At 47.1% G+C, this 21037-nt stretch overlaps 1 protein-coding gene across 3 annotated transcripts in view; it reads right to left on the bottom strand.

The window, feature by feature from the left end:
- ABCF1 (ATP binding cassette subfamily F member 1) overlaps positions 1-21037 on the bottom strand; it is a 484546-nt gene that overhangs the window by 180202 nt on the left and 283307 nt on the right. For all 3 annotated transcript variants that reach the window (XM_069241960.1, XM_069241963.1, XM_069241962.1), the window contains one exon: positions 13519-13593. In XM_069241960.1, coding sequence (XP_069098061.1) covers positions 13519-13593 — 75 coding nt within the window. The remainder of the gene's footprint in view (positions 1-13518; positions 13594-21037) is intronic.

The following is a 21037-nucleotide window of genomic DNA, read 5'->3' as shown; positions in this document are numbered from 1 at the left end:
CACAACTGTGTCGAGTGTGTCCCCCCCTGTTTGTTTAAATAATACATTGTGGTCATGTTGTCTGTTTTGACAATAATGTATTTGTGGGTTATCATGGGCTGAAATGCTTTCAGCGCTAGAAGTACTGCTAACAGTTCTAGGTGATTTATGTGAAACTGTCTTTGATGTATGTCCCATTGTCCTTGGATGCTGTGTTGATTGAGGTGTGCTCCCCACCCTGTCATGGAAGCATCTGTTGTTATGACGTATTGTGGCACTGGGTCTTGGAAAGGCCGCCCTTTGTTTAAATTTGTACTGTTCCACCATAGAAGCGAGATGTATGTTTGGCGGTCTATCAACACCAGATCTAGAAGTTGACCCTGTGCATGTGACCATTGTGATGCTAGGCACTGTTGTAAGGGCCGCATGTGTAACCTTGCGTTTGGGACAATGGCTATGCATGAAGACATCATGCCTAGGAGTTTTAATACCATTTTTGCTTGTATCTTTTGTGTTGGATACATGGCCTGTATTACCTTGTGAAATGTTTGAACCCTTTGTGGATTTGGAGTGGCTATCCCTTCTGTTGTGTTGATTGTCGCTCCTAAGTATTGCTATGTTTGACACGGCAAAAGGTGTGACTTTGCATAGTTGATGGAGAAACCCAGCTTGTGAAGGGTCTGCATGACATACTTTGTGTGATATGAACACTTTGTTAGCGTGTTGGTTTTGATTAACCAGTCGTCTAAGTAAGGGAACACGTGTATTTGCTGCCTTCTGATATGTGCAGCTACTACTGCTAGGCATTTTGTAAAGACTCTTGGCGCAGTTGTTATTCCGAATGGCAACACTTTGAATTGGTAATGTATTCCTTTGAATACGAACCTTAGGTATTTCCTGTGCGAGGGATGTATCGGTATATAGAAATACGCATCTTTTAGATCTAATGTTGTCATGTAGTCTTGCTGTTTCAGCAGTGGGATTACGTCTTGTAATGTGACCATGTGAAAGTGGTCTGATTTGATGTAGGTGTTTAGTGTTCTGAGATCTAGTATTGGTCTTAGAGTTTTGTCCTTTTTTGGTATCAGAAAGTACAGTGAGTAAACTCCTGTGTTTTTTTGTGGACCTGGTACTAATTCTATTGCGTCTTTTTGCAGTAATGCTTGAACTTCTAGTCCTAGAAGGTCTATATGCTGTTTTGACATATTGTGTGTTTTCGGTGGGACGTTTGGAGGGAGTTGGAGAAATTCTATGCAATAACCATGTTGGATAATTGCTAAGACCCAAGTGTCTGTTGTTATTTCCTCCCAAGATTTGTAGAACTGGCTTAGTCTTCCCCCCACTGGTGTTGTGTGAAGGGGTTGTGTGACTTGTGAGTCACTGTTTATTTTGAGGGGTTTTGGGACCTTGAAATTTTCCCCGGTTTCTTGGGAATTGGCCCCCTCTGTATTGTCCCCGAAAGCCTCCCCTTTGATATTGTCCCTGGTCTTGTTTGTGAGGTGCTGGCTTCTGTGGGTTGACCTCGAAACCCTCCCCTAAAAGTTGTTTTTCGAAATGTGCCAAATGTGCCTCTGCCCTGCGGGGAGTAGAGTGCGCCCATGGCTTTGGCTGTATCGGTGTCCTTTTCTAGTTTTTCAATGGCAGTGTCCACCTCCGGCCCAAACAATTGCTGTTCATTAAACGGCATATTGAGCACAGCCTGTTGTATTTCAGGTTTGAACCCAGATGTGCGCAGCCATGCGTGCCTCCTTATTGTGACTGCAGTGTTTATTGTCCTTGCAGCTGTATCCACTGCATCCATGGAAGACCGTATCTGATTGTTCGAGATACTTTGTCCCTCTTCCACCACCTGTTGCGCTCGTTTTTGGAACTCTTTGGGTAGGTGTTCGATGAAATGTTGCATTTCATCCCATTGAGCCCTGTCGTATCTCGCCAAGAGTGCTTGCGAGTTGGCGATACGCCACTGATTTGCTGCTTGTGCTGCAACCCTTTTTCCCGCTGCATCAAATTAGCGGCTCTCCTTGTCCGGAGGTGGTGCGTCGCCTGATGTATGCGAGTTGGCTCTCTTACGAGCTGCCCCCACAACTACTGAGTCCGGTGTCAGTTGTGTTGTTATAAATATAGGGTCTGTGGGTGGTGCCTTATATTTTTTCCTCCACCCTTGGAGTTATGGCTCTGCCTTTAACTGGCTCCTGAATGAAAATGTCACTTACCCAGTGTACATCTGTTCGTGGCATCAGTCGCTGAGATTCACATGGTATGCATGAGCTCGCCATCTGGTGTTGGGTCGGAGTGTTACAAGTTGTTTTTCTTCGAAGAAGTGTTTTCGAGTCACGGGACCGAGTGACTCCACCTTCTGTGCTCATTGCGCATGGGCGTCGACTCCATCTTCGATTGTTTTCCCCGCAGAGGGTGAGGTAGGAGTTGTACTATAGTAATAGTGCCCGCGCAATGAAAAATGTAAGTATGTACCTATTAAAGGATTAAGTAATATATATACAAATGTACAAAATTGAAGGTAACTTCTGAACTGCTACAGGCTTCCGGGGAGGTGGGTGGGTCCATGTGAATCTCAGCGACTGATGCCACGAACAGATGTACACTGGGTAAGTGACATTTTCAGTTCGATGGCATCTGTCGCTGTAGATACACATGGTATGCATAGACTAGTAAGCAGTTAGTTCCCCATAAGCGGTGGTTTAGCCTGTAGGAGTAGAAGTTGTCTGAAATAGAGTTCTTAATACAGCTTGACCTACTGTAGCTTGTTGTGCGGATAGCACATCTATACAGTAGTGTTTGGTGAATGTGTGAGGCGTAGACCAAGTGGCTGCCTTACAAATTTCTTGCATTGGGATGTTTCCTAAAAAGGCCATTGAAGCACCTTTTTTCCTTGTTGAATGTGCCCTGGGAGTAATGGGCAGTTGTCTTTTTGCTTTAAGGTAGCAGATTTGGATGCATTTAACTATCCATCTGGCTATACCTTGTTTTGATATTGGGTTACCTGCATGAGGTTTTTGGAATGCAATAAATAGCTGTTTAGTTTTTCTGATGTTCTTCGTTCTGTCAATGTAGTACATTAATGCTCTTTTGACATCTAATGTATGTAGTGCTCTTTCAGCCACAGAATCTGGCTGTGGGAAGAATACTGGTAGTTCTACCGTTTGATTTAGATGGAATGGAGAAATAACTTTTGGTAAAAATTTTGGATTAGGTCGTAGGACGACCTTATTTTTATGTATTTGTATAAAAGGTTCTTGTGTTGTGAACGCTTGAATTTCACTTACTCTTCTTAGAGATGTAATGGCGATGAGAAAGGCAACTTTCCAGGTGAGGAATTGTATTCCGCAAGAGTGCATGGGTTCGAAAGGTGGGCCCATGAGTCTTGTTAGAACCACGTTTAGGTTCCATGAAGGAACAGGTGGTGTTCTTGGTGGTATAATTCTTTTAAGCCCTTCTATGAATGCTTTGATAACTGGTATCCTATACAAGGAAGTTGAATATGTAGTTTGCAGGTATGCAGATATTGCTGCAAGGTGTATTTTAATAGAAGAGAAGGCTAGCTTTGCTTTTTGTAAATGGAGCAAGTAATTTACTATATGTTTTGGAGTTGCCTCTAGTGGTTGTATCTGATTATGATGGCAGTACCAAACAAATCTTTTCCACTTACTTGCGTAGCAGTGTCTAGTGGATGGCCTTCTGGCCTGCTTTATGACTTCCATACACTCTTGGCTAAGTTGTAAGTGTCCGAATTCTAGGATTTCAGGAGCCAGATTGCTAGATTCAGCGATGCTGGGTCCGGGTGTCTGATCTGTTGGTTGTGTTGCGTTAACAGATCTGGTTTGTTGGGCAGTTTGATGTGTGGTACTACAGACAGATCTAGCAGTGTTGAGTACCAGGGTTGTCTTGCCCACGTTGGTGCTATTAAAATGAGTTTGAGTTTGTTTTGACTCAATTTGTTTACTAGGTAAGGAAGGAGAGGGAGAGGAGGAAAAGCGTAAGCAAATATTCCTGACCAGTTCATCCATAGGGCATTGCCTTGGGATTGCTTGTGTGGGTATCTGGACGCGAAGTTTTGGCATTTTGCGTTCTCTTTTGTTGCAAATAAGTCTATTTGTGGTGTTCCCCAGAGTGTGAAGTAGGTGTTCAGAATTTGTGGGTGGATTTCCCATTCGTGGACTTGCTGGTGATCTCGAGAGAGATTGTCTGCCAGCTGATTCTGGATCCCCGGAATAAACTGTGCTATTAGACCAATTTGATGGTGGATTGCCCACTTCCATATTTTTTGAGCTAACAAGCTTAACTGCGTTGAATGTGTTCCTCCTTGTTTGTTTAGATAATACATCGTTGTCATGTTGTCTGTTTTGACAAGGATGTATTTGTGGGTTATGATTGGTTGGAAAGCTTTTAGTGCTTGAAAAACTGCTAATAATTCTAGATGATTTATATGCAGTTTTGTTTGATGTATGTTCCATTGTCCTCTTATGTTGTGTTGATTGAGATGTGCTCCCCACCCTGTCATGGAAGCATCTGTTGTTATTACGTACTGTGGCACTGGGTCTTGGAAAGGCCGCCCTCTGTTTAAATTTATACTGTTCCACCATAGAAGCGATAGGTAAGTTTGGCGGTCTAGCAACACCAGATCTAGAAGGTGACCCTGTGCTTGAGACCACTGTGAGGCTAGGCACTGTTGTAAGGGCCTCATGTGCAGTCTTGCGTTTGGGACAATGGCTATGCATGAGGACATCATGCCTAGGAGCTGTAGTATTGTTCTTGCTTGTATTGTTTGGTTTGGAGACATGTGTTGAATGACCCTGTTGAAATTGTGGATCCTTTGTGGAGTTGGCGTTGCTACTCCTTTTGTCGTGTCTATTATGGCTCCTAGATATTGCTGTACTTTGCTTGGCAGAATGTTTGATTTTGCAAAGTTGACGGTGAACCCTAGATTGTAGAGGGTTTGTATGACTTGATTTGTGTGGTTTGAGCATTGTGTGAGCGAACTGGTTTTGATTAGCCAGTCGTCTAGATACGGGAACACATGTATTTGCTGCCTTCTGATGTGTGCAGCGACTACTGCTAGGCATTTTGTGAATACTCTTGGAGCGGTTGTTAAACCAAAAGGCAATACTTTGAATTGGTAATGTATTCCTTTGAATACAAACCTTAGATATTTCCTGTGTGATTGATGTATTGGTATATGGAAATATGCGTCCTTGAGGTCTAGGGTTGTCATGTAGTCGTGTTTTCTGAGCAATGGTAACACTTCTTGTAGTGTGACCATGTGAAAGTGGTCTGATTTGATGAATGTGTTTACTACCCTGAGGTCTAGAATTGGTCTCAGTGTTTCGTCCTTTTTTGGTATCAAGAAGTACAGTGAATAAACTCCTGTGTTTATTTGTGTGCTTGGTACTAATTCTATTGCATTTTTTTGCAGTAGTGCTTGAACTTCTATCTCTAGAAGCTGTGAATGGTATTTTGATAAATTTTGTGATTTTGGTGGTATGTCTGGAGGGAATTGCATGAATTCTATGCAATAACCATGTTGGATAATTGCTAGGACCCATGTGTCTGTAGTTATTTTGTCCCATGCTTCGTAATATTGATGTATCCTCCCCCCCACTGGTGTTGTGTGGGAGGGGTGAGTGACGTGTGAGTCACTGCTTGTTGGTAGTGGTTTTGGGGCTTTGAAATCTTCCTCTATTTCTAGGAAATTGCCCCCCTCTATACTGGCCCCGAAAACCTCCCCTGTACTGTCCCTGGTAGGTGGGCGGTGCGGACTGTGAGGTGCTAGCTTGTGTGGCCTGACCCCGAAACCCTCCTCTAAAAGGTGTTTTGCGGAAGGTGTTATAAGATCCTCTGCTCTGCGGGGAGTAGAGTGCGCCCATGGCCTTGGCAGTGTCAGTGTCCTTCTTGAGCTTTTCTATGGCTGTGTCGACCTCCGGACCGAACAGAAGTTTCTCGTTTACTGGCATGTTAAGCACTGCCTGCTGAATTTCTGGCTTGAATCCAGACGTTCTGAGCCATGCGTGCCTACGGATGGTAACCGACGTATTAATGGTTCTTGCGGCCGTGTCTGCTGCATCCATGGAGGAGCGTATTTGATTGTTGGAAATGTTTTGACCCTCCTCAACAACCTGTTTTGCTCTTTTTTGCAGATCTTTTGGGAGATGTTCAATGAGATGCTGCATCTCATCCCAGTGGGCTCTGTCGTATCGCGCTAGCAGCGCTTGTGAATTTGCGATGCGCCACTGGTTTGCTGCTTGGACAGCAACCCTCTTCCCGGCTGCATCGAACTTCCTACTTTCTTTATCTGGGGGAGGTGCATCCCCAGAAGTGTGTGAGTTTGCCCGTTTTCTGGCAGCCCCTACCACCACAGAGTCTGGTGGCAGCTGAGAGGTGATGAATACAGGGTCCGTAGGAGGCGCCTTATACTTTTTGTCCACCCTAGGCGTCACTGCCCTACTTTTAACTGGCTCCTTGAAAATGTCCTTTGCATGGCGTAGCATGCCTGGGAGCATCGGCAGGCTTTGGTAGGAGCTGTGGGTTGAGGAGAGGGTGTTAAATAAAAAATCATCCTCTACTTGTTCCGAGTGTAGTTCCACATTATGGAATAATGCTGCTCTAGCCACCACTTGTGAGTAGGCTGTGCTGTCTTCCGGTGGTGATGGCCTAGTTGGGTATGTGTCTGGGCTGTTATCAGACACTGGTGCGTCATACAAGTCCCACGCATCCTGATCTTGGTCATCGTGGCTCATGGCGGTGTGAGCTGGCGAATGTGACGGGGTGTAAGTTGGCGAAGCCGGAGTTACAGGTGGAGGCGAGGGAGGAGGTGTTACCTTTTGTGCTGTTTGTTGCTGAGGAGTAAACTGAAGCGTTCTCTTTCGTTTGACAGGTGGAAGGGTACTGATCTTCCCAGTCCCCTGCTGAATAAAGATACGCTTTTGCGTGTGATCCACGTCAGTGGATTGCAGTTCTTGTTCAAATCTATGTTTCTTCATTTGAGAAGACATAGAATGCTCTTCAGTGTAGGAGCCAGAAACAGGGTCTGATGTCGCTTTTTTCGGCTCCGAAAACCCAGTCGATTGTTTTTTCGGCTCCGAGGTAACCTTCCTCTTTTTCTGTGCCGAAAATTCCTGGCCTCTATGGTCTTCGGCGCCACTGTCTCGGCGTCGATCCGTGTCGACACCGAACTCTCGGTGTCGATGCTTCTGTTTAGCACTCTCTCGGTCCCGAGGAGGCTGCGTGCCGGTGTCTCGACCGAAGTCGGACGATCTCGACACTGAATGGGCCTTTTTCGGTGCCGATTGTTGGTCACCGAGAATTTGGGTGGAGCCATGGCCGGTTGGCAGTGGCGTCCCCTGGGCCTTCTTTCCTTTTTTAAGGTTTGATCTCGACGTCTTACTCACAGTTCTTGTAGAGTGTAGCTCGTCGGAGTCTGAGTCCTGGATGGAAAAGGATTCCTCCTGTTCCTCTTCTGTCTCGAACTGTGGACGCTCTTTTGGCGTGGACGCCATCTGGAGTCTTCTCGCTCGACGGTCGCGCAGAGTTTTTCGGGACCGGAACGCCCGACAGGCCTCACAGGATTCTTCGCTGTGCTCGGGTGACAGGCACAGATTACAGACCGAGTGTAGGTCCGTATAAGGATATTTGTTGTGGCATTCGGGGCAGAATCGAAACGGGGTCCGATCCATCGGCGTTGTCCTCCACGCGGTCGGGCCGACTAGGCCCCGACGGGGTGCCGAAATCTACCCCGAAGGGCACCGAGGCGCTTCGATGTTCAACGCGTCGTCGTATGTGTCTATCTCTAACCGGATCGCAACGATACCGTCGAAAATCTTCCGTCTTCAGCTATCTTTCCGTTCCGAAACTCGGAGCGACAGGAACACGTCCGAACCCGATGGCGGAAAGAAAACAATCGAAGATGGAGTCGACGCCCATGCGCAATGAGCACAGAAGGTGGAGTCACTCGGTCCCGTGACTCGAAAACACTTCTTCGAAGAAAAACAACTTGTAACACTCCGACCCAACACCAGATGGCGAGCTCATGCATACCATGTGTATCTACAGCGACAGATGCCATCGAACATATTTGTTTCAAATGCCTTAGCATTCCTGGGAGCATGGGAAGGCTTTGATAATGGCTATGGGTGGAGGACAGGGTGTTAAAGAGGAAGTCATCCTCAATAGGTTCCGAATGTAGTGATACATTGTGGAATTCGGCTGCCCTAGCGACCACCTGTGCATATGATGTACTGTCCTCAGGTGGTGACGGTTTAGTTGGGTACGACTCTGGGCTATTGTCCGATACTGGAGCGTCGTAGAGGTCCCATGCATCTGGATCATCCTGGCTCATTGTGGTATGAGCTGGTGAGTGTGTTGATGGTGGAGTTTGTGCTGGTGATGCACGAGTTGATGGTGGTGGAGAAGGTGGTGGAGTTACTTTCTTTACCACCTTTGCTTGTGGTTGCTTGTCTCCTTGTTGGAAGGCAAGTTTCCTTTTCATTTTGATTGGGGGAAGAGTGCTGATCTTCCCTGTATCTTTTTGAATAAAGAGCCGCCTTTGCGTGTGATCTGTCTCTATTGTTTGTAATTCCTCTTCAAATCTGTGTTTTTTCATTTGAGAGGACAGTCCTTGTTCCTCTGAGTAGGAACTAATTCTCGGTTCGGATGCCGGATGTTTCGGCACCAAAACCGTTTATTGATTTTTTCGGCTCCGACAAGATCTTTTTTCTTTTCTGCGTCGTGCCCTCTCGGTGCCGACCAACTTCGGTGCCGCTGTCTCGGTGCCGAATCTTTTCTGCGCCACTCTCTCGGGCCAGAGATTGCTGCGTGCCTGTATCTCGACCGGAGTTGGATGACTTCGACACCAGCTCGCCCTTTTTCGGTGCCGATGGACGGTCACCTACTTTTCGGGTTAGGCCATGGCCTGTTGGCGGTGGCGTCCCCTGGGCTTTGTCAGTCTTTTCGTGAGCTTTTTGTTTTGACGTCTTACTCACGGTTGACGTTTCTTCGGCGTCGAGTTCTTCGGAATCCGACTTGTGGATGGAGAAAGTTTCTTCTTCTTCTTCCTCGAACCGTTGTTGTCCTGTCGGCGTGGACGCCATCTGCAATCTCCTGGTTCTTCAGTCTCTGAGCGTTTTCCTCGACCGAAACGCGCGACAGGCTTCGCACGTATCCTCCTTGTGCTCGAGGGACAGGCACAAGTTACAGACCAAATGTTGATCCGTATAAGGATATTTATTATGGCATTTAGGACAGAATCGGAACGGGGTCCGTTCCATCAGTCTTGAAGTTGCACGCGGTCAGGCCGACCAGGCCCCGACGGGGGATCGAAATTACCCCGAAGGGCTACCGGAGCTCTTCAAGATTCGGTGTCGATTTGTTCTAACTAACCCGATACCGAACGAAACAATACCGACAAATTTTTCCGAGATTCTGACTAACTTTCCGACCCGAAACACGGAGTGAAAAGGAACACGTCCGAACCCGATGGCGGAAAAAAAACAATCTAAGATGGAGTCGACGCCGATGTGCAATGGAACCGAAGTGGGAGGAGTCCCTCGGTCTCGTGACTCCAAAACACTTCTTCGAAGAAAAACAACTTGTAACACTCCGAGCCCAACACCAGACGGCGGACTGTGCACAGCATGTGTATCTGCAGCTACACATGCCACCGAACGTATGTATATATGGTCATGATGCTTTGGTAAAGTAGCATAAATGCCTTTCACAAACCCTTTTTTGAAGGAGTAGAGAGATGAAGTAAAGCAGGACAGAGATGCCTCCCATAAGCTGTGATTATAGGAGTTAAAATAGGAGACTGACTTTACGGAACCAGAGACCACCAGTATCCCATCATGCTCAGCAGGTGACAGTTGCTTCCGTTCTTTTTTCAGGCTCCTGCTGACAGGATCCTGGAGCACTGAGCTCAGCCTTCTTAGGCTTTTTCTCATTATATATTTTCCAGTAAAATTTGGTGACAACACCTTCATGCAACGGTTTTCATCTCTTCTTGCCTTTTTAATTTTTTTCCTAACAGAAAAGTGAGGTATTTTGTCGGATAAAATGCCTTCTTTATTTGACAAGTGCCCAATGAAGTCTATATCATCTGCCTTCCAGAATCTCACATTCCTGACTCATGTCATCACTGCAGGAACTTTTCACAACGCACTTTACGTGTAAGAGAGAAGATTGGCCTCCATGGTACTGAACAGCGATGGCGGCAACAGCAGCATGCTGTTGGTGGGACCTCCGAGTGAGGGGAAGGATCAATGGAGATTCCTACGAGAGAAAGGTGCTATGTCGTTCCAATGCCCTAACAAAACAGGATCTCACTCGCAATGCTGCAAACACTCCTCTGACTTTCCCTCTCTGTCAGTGGGGACCACACGTGGTATTTACTGGAGTACACAGTAGTCTCTTTACTGCAGCAAAATCACTGAGTCTGTTTCGATAAGCACGCTGTGTTTTCTCAGCCACCTTAATCTTCTTGAGCCTCACAAGTAATGCAGACCCAGTTGTGTGGTTTCACATACAAGTAAAACCCTGTAGCAAAGTGGCCCCTTGGGACATGGTCAACCCCACTTTTTGCCCGCTGGTACCAAGGGTTTTTAACAAAGGTGCACTTGGTTCCTGCTCAACAGGTCGCCAGTGCTCTTTCCCTAAAACACAGTAAAAGGTCTAATTGTGTACAATGGGAACACAATCTAGTACCCCTGTAAGTCCTTAGTAAATTGTTACTGTGGTAAAGAGGGCCGCAGGTTGCGTGTCATGGTGCAAACAATGAGTAAAAACATGACATGGCACACTCTGTGTGCCATGCCCAATATCAAGGCATCTAGTATATTTAAGTTGCCCCTGAAGCAGGCCTTAGAGCCCTCAGGCAGGGTGCATTATATGTTATGTGAGGACATATCTGCATGAGCATGTAGGCCTCTGTGATGTCTAGTTCAATTAGTAGACACTGCAAGATAACAGGGAAGCCATCTTAAGGTATAGAGAGGACAATCGTTGTTATGAGTTTCCCACCTACACAATGGCTTTACTAAAACCTAGGTCGTTTGGTATCAAATATCTTGTCTTAATAAATCCATACTGATGCCACTATGATTTATTATGGCATGCACACAGAAGGCACCTTAGAGGTGCCCCCTGAAACCTTACTCGTCCTCTAGTGTGCTGGCTGACTGGTCTCAACCAGCCTTCCACTACTGAAGAGTTTCTTATCCCCTGGAGGTCACAGTCCACACTCTCGAAGATCAGAAACAATGCCGGCTCTGGCAGGAGGTTCTATCACTTCCGCCAACAGGATGGCCAGTAAATCTACATACCAAGGCCAGAGACTTAAAAGTCTCTGCTGCCTTTGATATGCGAGCTCAGTCTCCCCCAAACCTGGGAGTGGCACTCCCCGCCCTGAGGCCCATCTGGCACCATGACAGATGGGAAAATACGCTAGCCAGATGGCATGTCCCCTAAGGTGGGCAGCCTGAAGTCTACACGAAAAAGGGAATTCCACCATCTTGTATGAGGTGGAGTTAGAAATTCTGAGACAGGTTGATGCTCACTCCCAAAGGAAGTGGCAATCTAGGGGGGTGTAGTGACTCCAGGGGTACATAAGCCCATTGGCTCCTACCCTTCACTCCCTTTAACGCCCCTAAATTGAGTATTTAGGGGGCCACCTGACACCATGAAAGCTGATCAAGTCGAGACTCTTAACGGGAACCGAGGAAGAAAGACGGAGTGAAGAGAGCGAGAACTGAAGATCTGCACCAAAGATTGCCACAAAACCCTGCCAGGCTGCTTGTGCCTCGACAATCGCTGGACCAATTTCACCTAGAGCTGGACACCCTCCCCGAAAACCCTTGGAGGACTGCCGAGCACCGGAACAACTGGAAAGTTTCCCCTTGGATAGAGGAGCGGCACCCCCTGAATCTACAGGCTCTGCTCGCAAAGTAAGGTACTCTGTCCCTTTGGCCACTGGGCCCACTGAGGAAACAGTGAACCAGCAGAAGATTGGTTGAAGCTCTGGAGGACACCCCAACCACTTCACAGAAGTCCCAAGAAAATGGCCCCTCCCGGAGACTCCTTGCACCTATCCCTCGGGTACTGGACCCCTTGCAGCAACCAAGGCTTGTTGGCAGTCCAATCAGGACTCCAACAGCACCAAAACAGACCTACTGCCAAGGGACGTCAGGATCCACAAGGCCATTCAGGATAGTGGCACCACAGCCAAGAACCGCAAGGGTCTTCAGCAGAGCGACCCAGTGCCTCAAAGTACCACTGCACACAAGCCCTGTCCCTGTGTGCCCAAACCCTCAAGACCTGAGCTCCCCTTTGGGTTCAGTCGGACACGTCACCCAATCCCCACCTGCAGCCCTCTCAGTCACAGGACCACTTCCCATCAAAGTGAACGGGGCACTCTATGCTGAAACACACCTCCGCACCCTGACGCCCCAGTGCCGCTTGAGGTGACCAGTCGGTGCTGCCTTTGACTTTATCCATTACTCGCCTTAAGTCCAGGAGAACAGTCCTGCAAGTTGTTGCTAAGTGAACCTACACAATATATGTTAATTCTTCACAGGATAACATTAGCGCTTGAATCCGGAGTGTAACTGTATTTTAATGTAACTGAAAATTCCAAAAGTACTCACCTGATTACAATGATCTTGTTTTCTAAAGTAATATAAAAATCTGTTATTTTTGTAAATTAGTGCTGGATTTCTTTATTGAATGCTTGTCTTGCTTACTGGCTCTTTATGTGCAATAAATGCTTAAAACTATTCTTTGATAAGCGTAACTGCTCACCCTCACTACCACAAGAAGAGCATTTAGGGTTAATATTTTAACCCCTGTCAGCCAAGAAGGGTCACCTTGGTCTATCTGCGTAATATCCCCGTACACTGGCACACTACATAAATAGCCAGCGTACTATAATATGCTGCTAAAAAATGTCTGTTTGCAGTATCCTGGTCACTGCTGCTTCTTGGATCAGCACAGCAGGGTTCTGAAATGGTGATCTCTAGCTCAACCACAAACAGTGGTACTTGGGACAAAACCATTCTCAGACAAGTAAGATGGAACTTACTACATGTATACATCTTCACAAGCACAACACAGGATGGAACTCATTAAGGGCAACTCATGCAAGATGCCACTCACAAGAAACCTGTCTAACACAACGAAGCAGGATGGGGATTATTTAGGACCCCTCAACCGTGCGCACTGGTGCTCACAGAGGACACCACATCAACCACTGAAGATGGACCTCGCTATAGACCTTTTCATCTCAACTAAGAAGGACAGAACGTGTGATAGGTAACTCAAACATACAGGATGGCACTCATTAAGGACACCTCAATCATGCACGATGGTGCTCACCAAGGACACCACATCAACCACCTCACTATGGGCCTCTAAGGATAGCACCCATGACAGGTACCTCAACGTTGAAGGATGGTACTCACTCATTGCCCTTCCACTTCACCACACAGGATGCACCTGCCTTCACATCCCTTCACTTCAGACACATTGAAGGGCACTTACTTCTAGACTCCATGTCTATCCCGAAGTCCAAGTTCTTGAAAAGCAGCTTCTGACTCTCGTAGCCAAAGTCAACACCTGTCAACAATGAAGACAAGAAAGTTGTACTGGGAAATGCAGACAAGAGTAAATGAAGAGAAAGATCACATATTCAGGGAGAAATAAGGCAAGAGTAAGCTCATAACGTCAGAGTAAAATAAAGGACAGCGCAGCAGCCCAAGGTCTGTGCATTTGCTGTTCTGGGACAGGGGAAACAGAAAAAGTTAATTATCTTGGGTAAAGCTCTTTCTAGTGGATTACCCATAGATTACTCACCTTAAGAAAATACCTTAGGCCTTCTACTGGATCCGGAACCTTTTCCCAAGAGACTGTCATATAGGTAAGGGGCACTGGCCCTACACTTGTGCTAGAAAGTATGCCACTGTCATGTCACTGAAGCCAAACAGTGCTCATACCCCACATCCTGCCATCAGTTTCTCCATCTATTTTTCTGCACTGAGGCAGAAGGACAAGAGAGACAATTTGTTGTAGAAGTGCAATGCAATAAGACGATAAGGAACCTTATTACCAGGGCTTTTGACCATCCTTCAAGATGGGGAAAAGGGTTGGATCAGTGAGGAATCTGGAGAATGGATAGAGAAACCAACAGGATACCAAAGGTAAGTACATTTTTCTTGTGAGGGATCCTTCTACCTGCGGATTCAATAGACGACCTGGAAGACAGAAGTGAAGGAACAGCCTTGCCTTTCCTGGTGTCGGCAAACCCCTACGAATGTCTGATCATCAATCGTAAAATCTTTGTTAAGGTCAATGTAAAAACTAAAAGATTTTGAGGTAAACAGGACCAAGACCATCATTCTTCGGGACCAGGAAGTCCTGAGAATAGCACTCCTGACCTATGTCTTTGCACCAATACCTCTGCTCCTTTCTGCCAGAGGGCCGCCACCTCCTGTTCTTGCATCCGGCAGGACTGTGGAGGAGGGATCGAGGGAGGGATCTGGTGGGAGGGTAGGGAGGACCCACAGGTCCTCTAGAAAGGAGGTCACCTATTCTCCCATCACTGTTCTGACAAGGGCATACTAGAGCTGCTTCCAAGTGTCTCTGGGTCGACGCAGCCTCAGACTTCTCCACATACCCTATAAACATAAGCATCAAATACTGGGGTTGCTCGTAGCAACCTTGTTTGTGAGGCTGGCGTCATAGGGAGTGTGCCATAACTCTGATGTGTTAAGCAGCTGAGAGGCCAAATCAGCTGTCTCCCTAAACAGTTTTCAGCCATCGAAGAGCAGGTCCATTGAGCTGAACTGGACATCTGAGGAGAATCCAGAAGTCCTGAGTCAGTGGCATCAAAGAGCCCATAGTCCTTGCTAAGGGTCTGCAGTGTCCATACCAGATTAGATTATCTTACAAGAAGCAGTCTTGTCATCCCTGGCTATCTCTGAGAAACGCCCCTTAGATGTTCTAACAGGTTCAGAACAAATGGGTTTTTCACGTTCTGCAGTAACAGTGCAACACAGCGTTAAGAGACTTTAGGGTCAAGCTTCCAGTGGAAACACCTTACCCACGGCCCTCAGCTTTTTAGATCCCCATCTGCTGGAACTGTAGGGAAGCGCCTCAGGAGAGCTCTGAAGAGCAGGAAGCCTGGACCACCAGCAGGGCCAGCTCTAGGGCAGTGCTGCCGGTGGCACCGCACAGTGTGCCGACTTCGGATGGGGTCGCCAGGTTTGCAAGTTTATTATGATTTCAAAAGCACTTGCTATCAGCGTTCTTTGCCTCCAGATTTGTTCAGGCAACAATAAAAATGTGAAGCTAACGCTCTGATTAATGTTCTTTCTGGAGAAAGATCAGCGTTTTGTCTAGTGGAAGTCTTGACTCATTGTAAGGTAAAGCAGAGGGTTACTACATCTGCTGTACAGAACGTGTGCCATGTAGATCACAAAGTCATATACTGCAAATAGGTCAGTGTTTATAAGTTAAAATCCTAATATAGAGCAGTGCACTATTAACTGCCATCAAAGAGCTACTTGGAGAATGCAAGGTACAGATTAGAGCGTTGTGATTTCTTTCCCCAGTCTTTTATTATCCTAATGTTGCAAAAAAGGGTTCATTTGGATAGAAATCAATTCTTATTACTAAACAGAAACCCAATCATGGTCTTACAGTTTAAATTCTGAGTGTGTGTTTCTCCAGAATAAGCACTCAAACTATACGGCCTACCAGTATGAGTGACCTGTGACTCCTACAACTTGGCGTCCCTTGTCTTATTTAACATTTCCTATACACTGACTTTCACACGTAGGATTGATGGTCTCTGTGCTCTGACTCCCTATACTGGTATGAGTGGTGCTATAAAACGAATTAATTGCACCTAAGAGCGAGTGCTTATGGAGGCTTGAAGGACTCTTAAACGGTGGTAGTGAGGGAATCCGTAGCAGCAGCGGTCATCGGGGGGAGCCAACAATCATTGTTGCTCTAAGGTGAAGGATGGCCAGAAAGAAAAATTGTCTCACATGGTAAGGGCACTATAATGACTGGCTACTGTTCCATTTATGGCGCGTGATGAGGATGGTCTGTCCTCAGTATCTATGATGGATCAAATGAAGCCTCACCCGAAACAGAGTATCAAAACGTTTCTTACCTGTAGGAGTAGTATTGCAGCGTGAAGAATTTTCTTGATTCACATGCTGTGCATTATTCCACCATCTAGTGGTTGGGTCTGGTCTTATCCACTGTTAGTAGTCCTTCTATGAAGATTTTTTTTTTTTTCTTGGTGGGTGTCGACAGAGCACTATCTGGTGCCCCTCTGATGTCGTCCTACTTCCTACGGATGTTCTCACCTTTGTCGCCATCTTCAGATTCTTTTTTTTTTCTCTCTCCATCTTCCTGGAGGAGGTGGGCGAGCCGTCTGTGATCCAGAAAATTCTTCAAACTGCAAAATTACGCCTACAGGTAAGACATTTTGTTTTGCAGCTTGAATCTTTTCTGGATTCACATGCCATGCATGATTTTATAGCAGTATTTATTCCTGCAGTGGTTGGGTTGAAGATGGAACTTGATTTGAAAACAGATGTTGTAGAACCTTTTGTCCTACTTGTGCTTCCTTGTTCATTTGAATATCAATACAATGATGGTTTGTAAACATGTCTATAGACGACCATGTTGCTGCTTTGCATATTTCTTGTAATAGGGTGTTTGCTAAAAAGGCAATAGGTGCTCCCTTTTTCCTTGTTGAATGAGCTTTTGGCGTATCTTGCAAAGTTTACCCCGCATTTTTGTGACACAGTAGAATTGTCTGTGCAATCCGCCTAGCTATTGTGTTGTGTGTTACTGGTTTTCCCAGATTACTCTTTGCACACGAAACAAACAACTGAGTTTTTCCGTGAGGTTTTGTCTTTTCAGTGTAGTACATTACTGACCTTCTTGTGTCAAAAGTATCTAAGTTTCTTTCCATTTGAGACTTGCATTTTGAAAAACTTGATTTCTGTACCTTTCGATTCATGTGGAACTCAGCTACCACCTTTGTCAGAAAGAAAATAAAATATTTCCCTGTAACATCAGTTCTCCAGTATTGGTATCTTTCATAGATTCACATGCTTAAATCATTCCCCGTTGAAGTGGGAGTCCCACGGTAACTTAATGGACAAGTTACTTACCTTCTGTAGAGACACAGACTAGCTGCAGATTCCTTATTTTAGAATTCTCCCCCAGGTGTCAGACTGCATTCGGACATTTTTCCTCAGCAGTACCTCTGCGCGTTGGTAGCAGGCGTCGAGCAACTTCGCAGCTACGCCATCCCCAGAAATTACATCAGTGGAGTCTATATATTTCCTCCTCCGCAAGCTGACGTCAGTTTCTTCGGTGACTAGAATCCAGACAACAATGCAGAGCCACAGAGAAACTGGCAGTGAAATAGTGTATATGCCAACCAGGATGGAAGGTCAAGTCGTTAGACGTACATCAGAGATCACCCCAAGAGAGACTGAAGAGTACACAGTTCACAAGTGGGGAGGGTGTGTGGGTCGATAAGAAATCAGAGGCTAGTCTGTGTGTCTACCAGATAAGGTGTTACCGAAAGTAGGTACCCTGTCCATCTGATAGAGACAACTAGCTGCAGATTCCTCGTCATCGAATTAAATACCCAAGCAATCCCAAGCCACAGCTGCTGCCATCCCTCAGACAGGTTACTGCCCTCCTGCTGCTTGACTTAACTAAGCCCAGGAAGGCAGAGCAAAGGAATTCCTTTGGGAGAGGGAGGTAACACCCTCTCCCTTTGGAAATAGGTGTGACTGGTTTGGGAGGGGTAGCCTCTGCAAGCCACTGGTATGCTTTGAAGGGCACATGTGTGTCCTCCGCCCATAAACCAGAAGGTAGGGTGCAAGCACGTGTGTGGGAGCTCACCTGCATTAGCAGAGGTGCCCCCACCTCTGCTAGTGATGGGGGTACTAGCCACACCGGTTCAGAGTCCCTGCTCTGGTGCAAAACTGGACAACTGAAAGGGGAGTGACCACTCCCCTGTCCATCACCACCCCAGGGGTGGTGCTCAGAGCTCCTCCAGAGGGTCCCTGGGTTATGCCATCTTGTTTCCAAGGTTGGCAGGGAACTCTGGGAGCATCCGAGAGGCAAGTCCAGGCATGTCAGAGCCCCCTCCTGATATGCGCTTACTTGGCTAGGTGACTAATCCCCCTTTCAGGGCTATTTAGGGTCTCTCTCTTGGGTGGGATTCCTCTGCAACCTCCACTTCGACTTCTGGCCACTGGAACTGTGAATGAACCCTCCAGGAACTGACAATGCTGTAATCCACGATGAAGACTCTTCTGCAAATTTGTTTCCACGGCTCCTGCCAGCTTTGCATTATTTCCACCGTCTTCGGTCTGCACTAGAAGAAATAAGGAATCTCCTTTGGAGCGAAGGAGTCACTCTACCCGGCATCCGCAGGTACCTGCTGCAACAACGACCGGCTGCGTGGATCTCCTCTCATCCTCAGCTGCGTGGATCCTGTATCATGGGTGGTGGTCCAGAGTAGTGCTCCTAGTACTCCGTCAGCTGTCCAACTTTGGTGGAGGCAAGCCTTTGCCTTCCCACACAGGACAGTACCCCTTGCACCGCGTCTCTTGCAGCTGCCAAGGCTTGTTTGCATCTCCTCCAAGCGATTGTCAGGCGATGTGTAGCTCCAGTCCCAAAGCACTACTTCCTGCGACGCACAGCCCTCTGTGTGGTTCTCCTGCAGCGTGGGATCACTTTCTGTAGCGCTGCGTGGGCTACTTCTGCAACTCCTGTGTCCCTGTCCTGTGGGACTCCTCTGGGTGCTGCCTTTGCTCCTGTGGACTCTGTGGCTGAGGGTCCCCTGTGACTCCCCCTCCTGGGCCTTGCTAGTCCTTGGAAGCACCACTTTCCCACTAAATGCAAATTTGCCTTTGCCAAGGCTTGTTGGTGGAATTCCTGCACTGACATCCATCTGCAACCTTCACTCTAGCGTGGGACATCTGCATCCATCAGGAACTCTTCTTCGGCTCCAGGGCTGCCGTGCCGACCTGTTCTTTCTCACCATCGACTTCCTCCTGCAAGTACAGCTGGGTGGGTATTAGCGCCTCCTCCTCCTGGACTCCACTGACACTTTTGGACTTGGCCTCCTCTCTCCACAGGTCTTCACAGGTCTTCTCCTCCCGGAATCCACTGCTGGTTTCTCGCAGTCTTGTCTGGTTGTAGTCTTCTTTTCCTTCCTTTTGCCTATTGCTGTTTACTATTGTATATAATTAGTGTATTACTTACCTCCTACCGGAGGGTTGCCCTTCTAGTGCGGGTATTGTGTGACCAAAAATAAAGTACCTTTATATTGGTACAACTGAGTGTTTTCCTTCATGTGTGCAAGAGCTGCGTGACTACAGTGGTACTGCATGAGCTTTGCATGTCTCCTAGATACATCTTGGCTGCTCAGCTACCTCTAGGGAGCCTGGCTTCTAGACACTGCCTACATTAAGAGGGAATACCTGGACATGGTGTAAGTACCATAAGTACCCACCACACACCAGGCCAGCTTCATACACTCACCCCATGAGAGGCATCTATTGGAGTTGGTTGCTGATGGAGTTGGTTGCGGAAAAAGTATTTATTGAATATGTTGTCCTTGTTCCACCATGCAATTTCTTCTTGTATCCTCTGCGTGACAACCACTATATCTTTCCACCTCCCCGTTGCCTGTGACCATCGGTTCTGAAGTCACTCCTGTATCAGGCTCATATGCAGTTTTGCATATCGGATTAAATATGCATAAGGCCATCTTTCCTAATAACTTCGCCACTGTCAGAGCCTGCCCCTTGCGGTAACGGACTGCGTCCTCTTCTCGCTGATAAAGGCTCTACCCTGAATTGAGTTTAGCTTTGGCCCAGGAAGATCTTCTCCTGCTGTGGGGATGGTTATTCTATATTTAGTGAGAACCCCAGGGTGTGAAGCGTTCTCTTTACCTCTTGGATGTCTTGTTTGCATTTTGGCATGACCCCGCTCTGACCTGCTGAGGTATGGATACATATGTATTCCCATTTTTCTGAGATGCGCTGATACTGTGGCGAGGCGTTTTGTAAGCACTCTTGGTGCCAATAGAATTACGAAGGAGTAAGGAAATGCCTCCTTAGCATGGTTACCCCCTTACTTTTTGCCTTTGCTGATTCCAAGTTATGATTTGAAAGTATGCTGGGACCCTGCTATCAGGCCCCAGCACCAGTGTTATTTACCTGAACTGTACCTTTCTCTCCACAATTGGCACAGCCCTGGCACACAGATAAGCCCCTTGTAAATGGTACCCCTGGTACCAAGGGCCCTGATGCCAGGGAAGGTCTCTAAGGGCTGCAGTATGTCTTATGCCACCCTGGGGACCCCTCACTCAGCACAAGCACACTGCTTCACAGCTTGTGTGTGCTGGTGGGGAGAAAATGACTAAGTCGTCATGGCACTCTCCTTAGAGTGCCATGCCCACCTCACACTGCCTGTGGCATAGGTAAGTCACCCCTCTAGCAGGCCTTACAGCCCTAAGGCAGGGTGCACTATACCACAGGTGAGGGCATATGTGCATGAGCACTATGCCCCTACAGTGTCTAAGCAAAACCTTAGACATTGTAAGTGCAGAGTAGCCATAAAGAGTATATGGTCTGGGAGGTTGTCAAACACGAACTCCACAGTTCCATAACGGCTACACTGAAATCTGGGAAGTTTGTATCAAACGTCTCAGCAAAATAAATGCACACTGATGCCAGTGTGAAATTTATTGTGAGATGCACCCAGAGGGCATCTTAGAGATGACCCCTGAATACCAGTCCGACTCCTAGTGCTAGGGTGACCAGGTTCTGTCAGCCTGCCACAACCAGACGAGTTCCTGGTCACATGGGGAGAGTGCCTTGTTACTTTGTGACCAGGAACAAAGCCTGTACTGGGTGGAGGTGCTTCTCACCTCCCCCTGCAGGAACTGTAAATCCTTGCGCTGAGCCTAAAAGGCTCATGCCTTTTGTTACAGCACCCCAGGGCATCACAG

The sequence above is a fragment of the Pleurodeles waltl genome, chromosome 6 (genome assembly GCF_031143425.1).
Source record: "Pleurodeles waltl isolate 20211129_DDA chromosome 6, aPleWal1.hap1.20221129, whole genome shotgun sequence".
Classification (NCBI taxonomy): domain Eukaryota; kingdom Metazoa; phylum Chordata; class Amphibia; order Caudata; family Salamandridae; genus Pleurodeles; species Pleurodeles waltl.
This window is presented reverse-complemented; position numbering and strand designations above follow the sequence as displayed.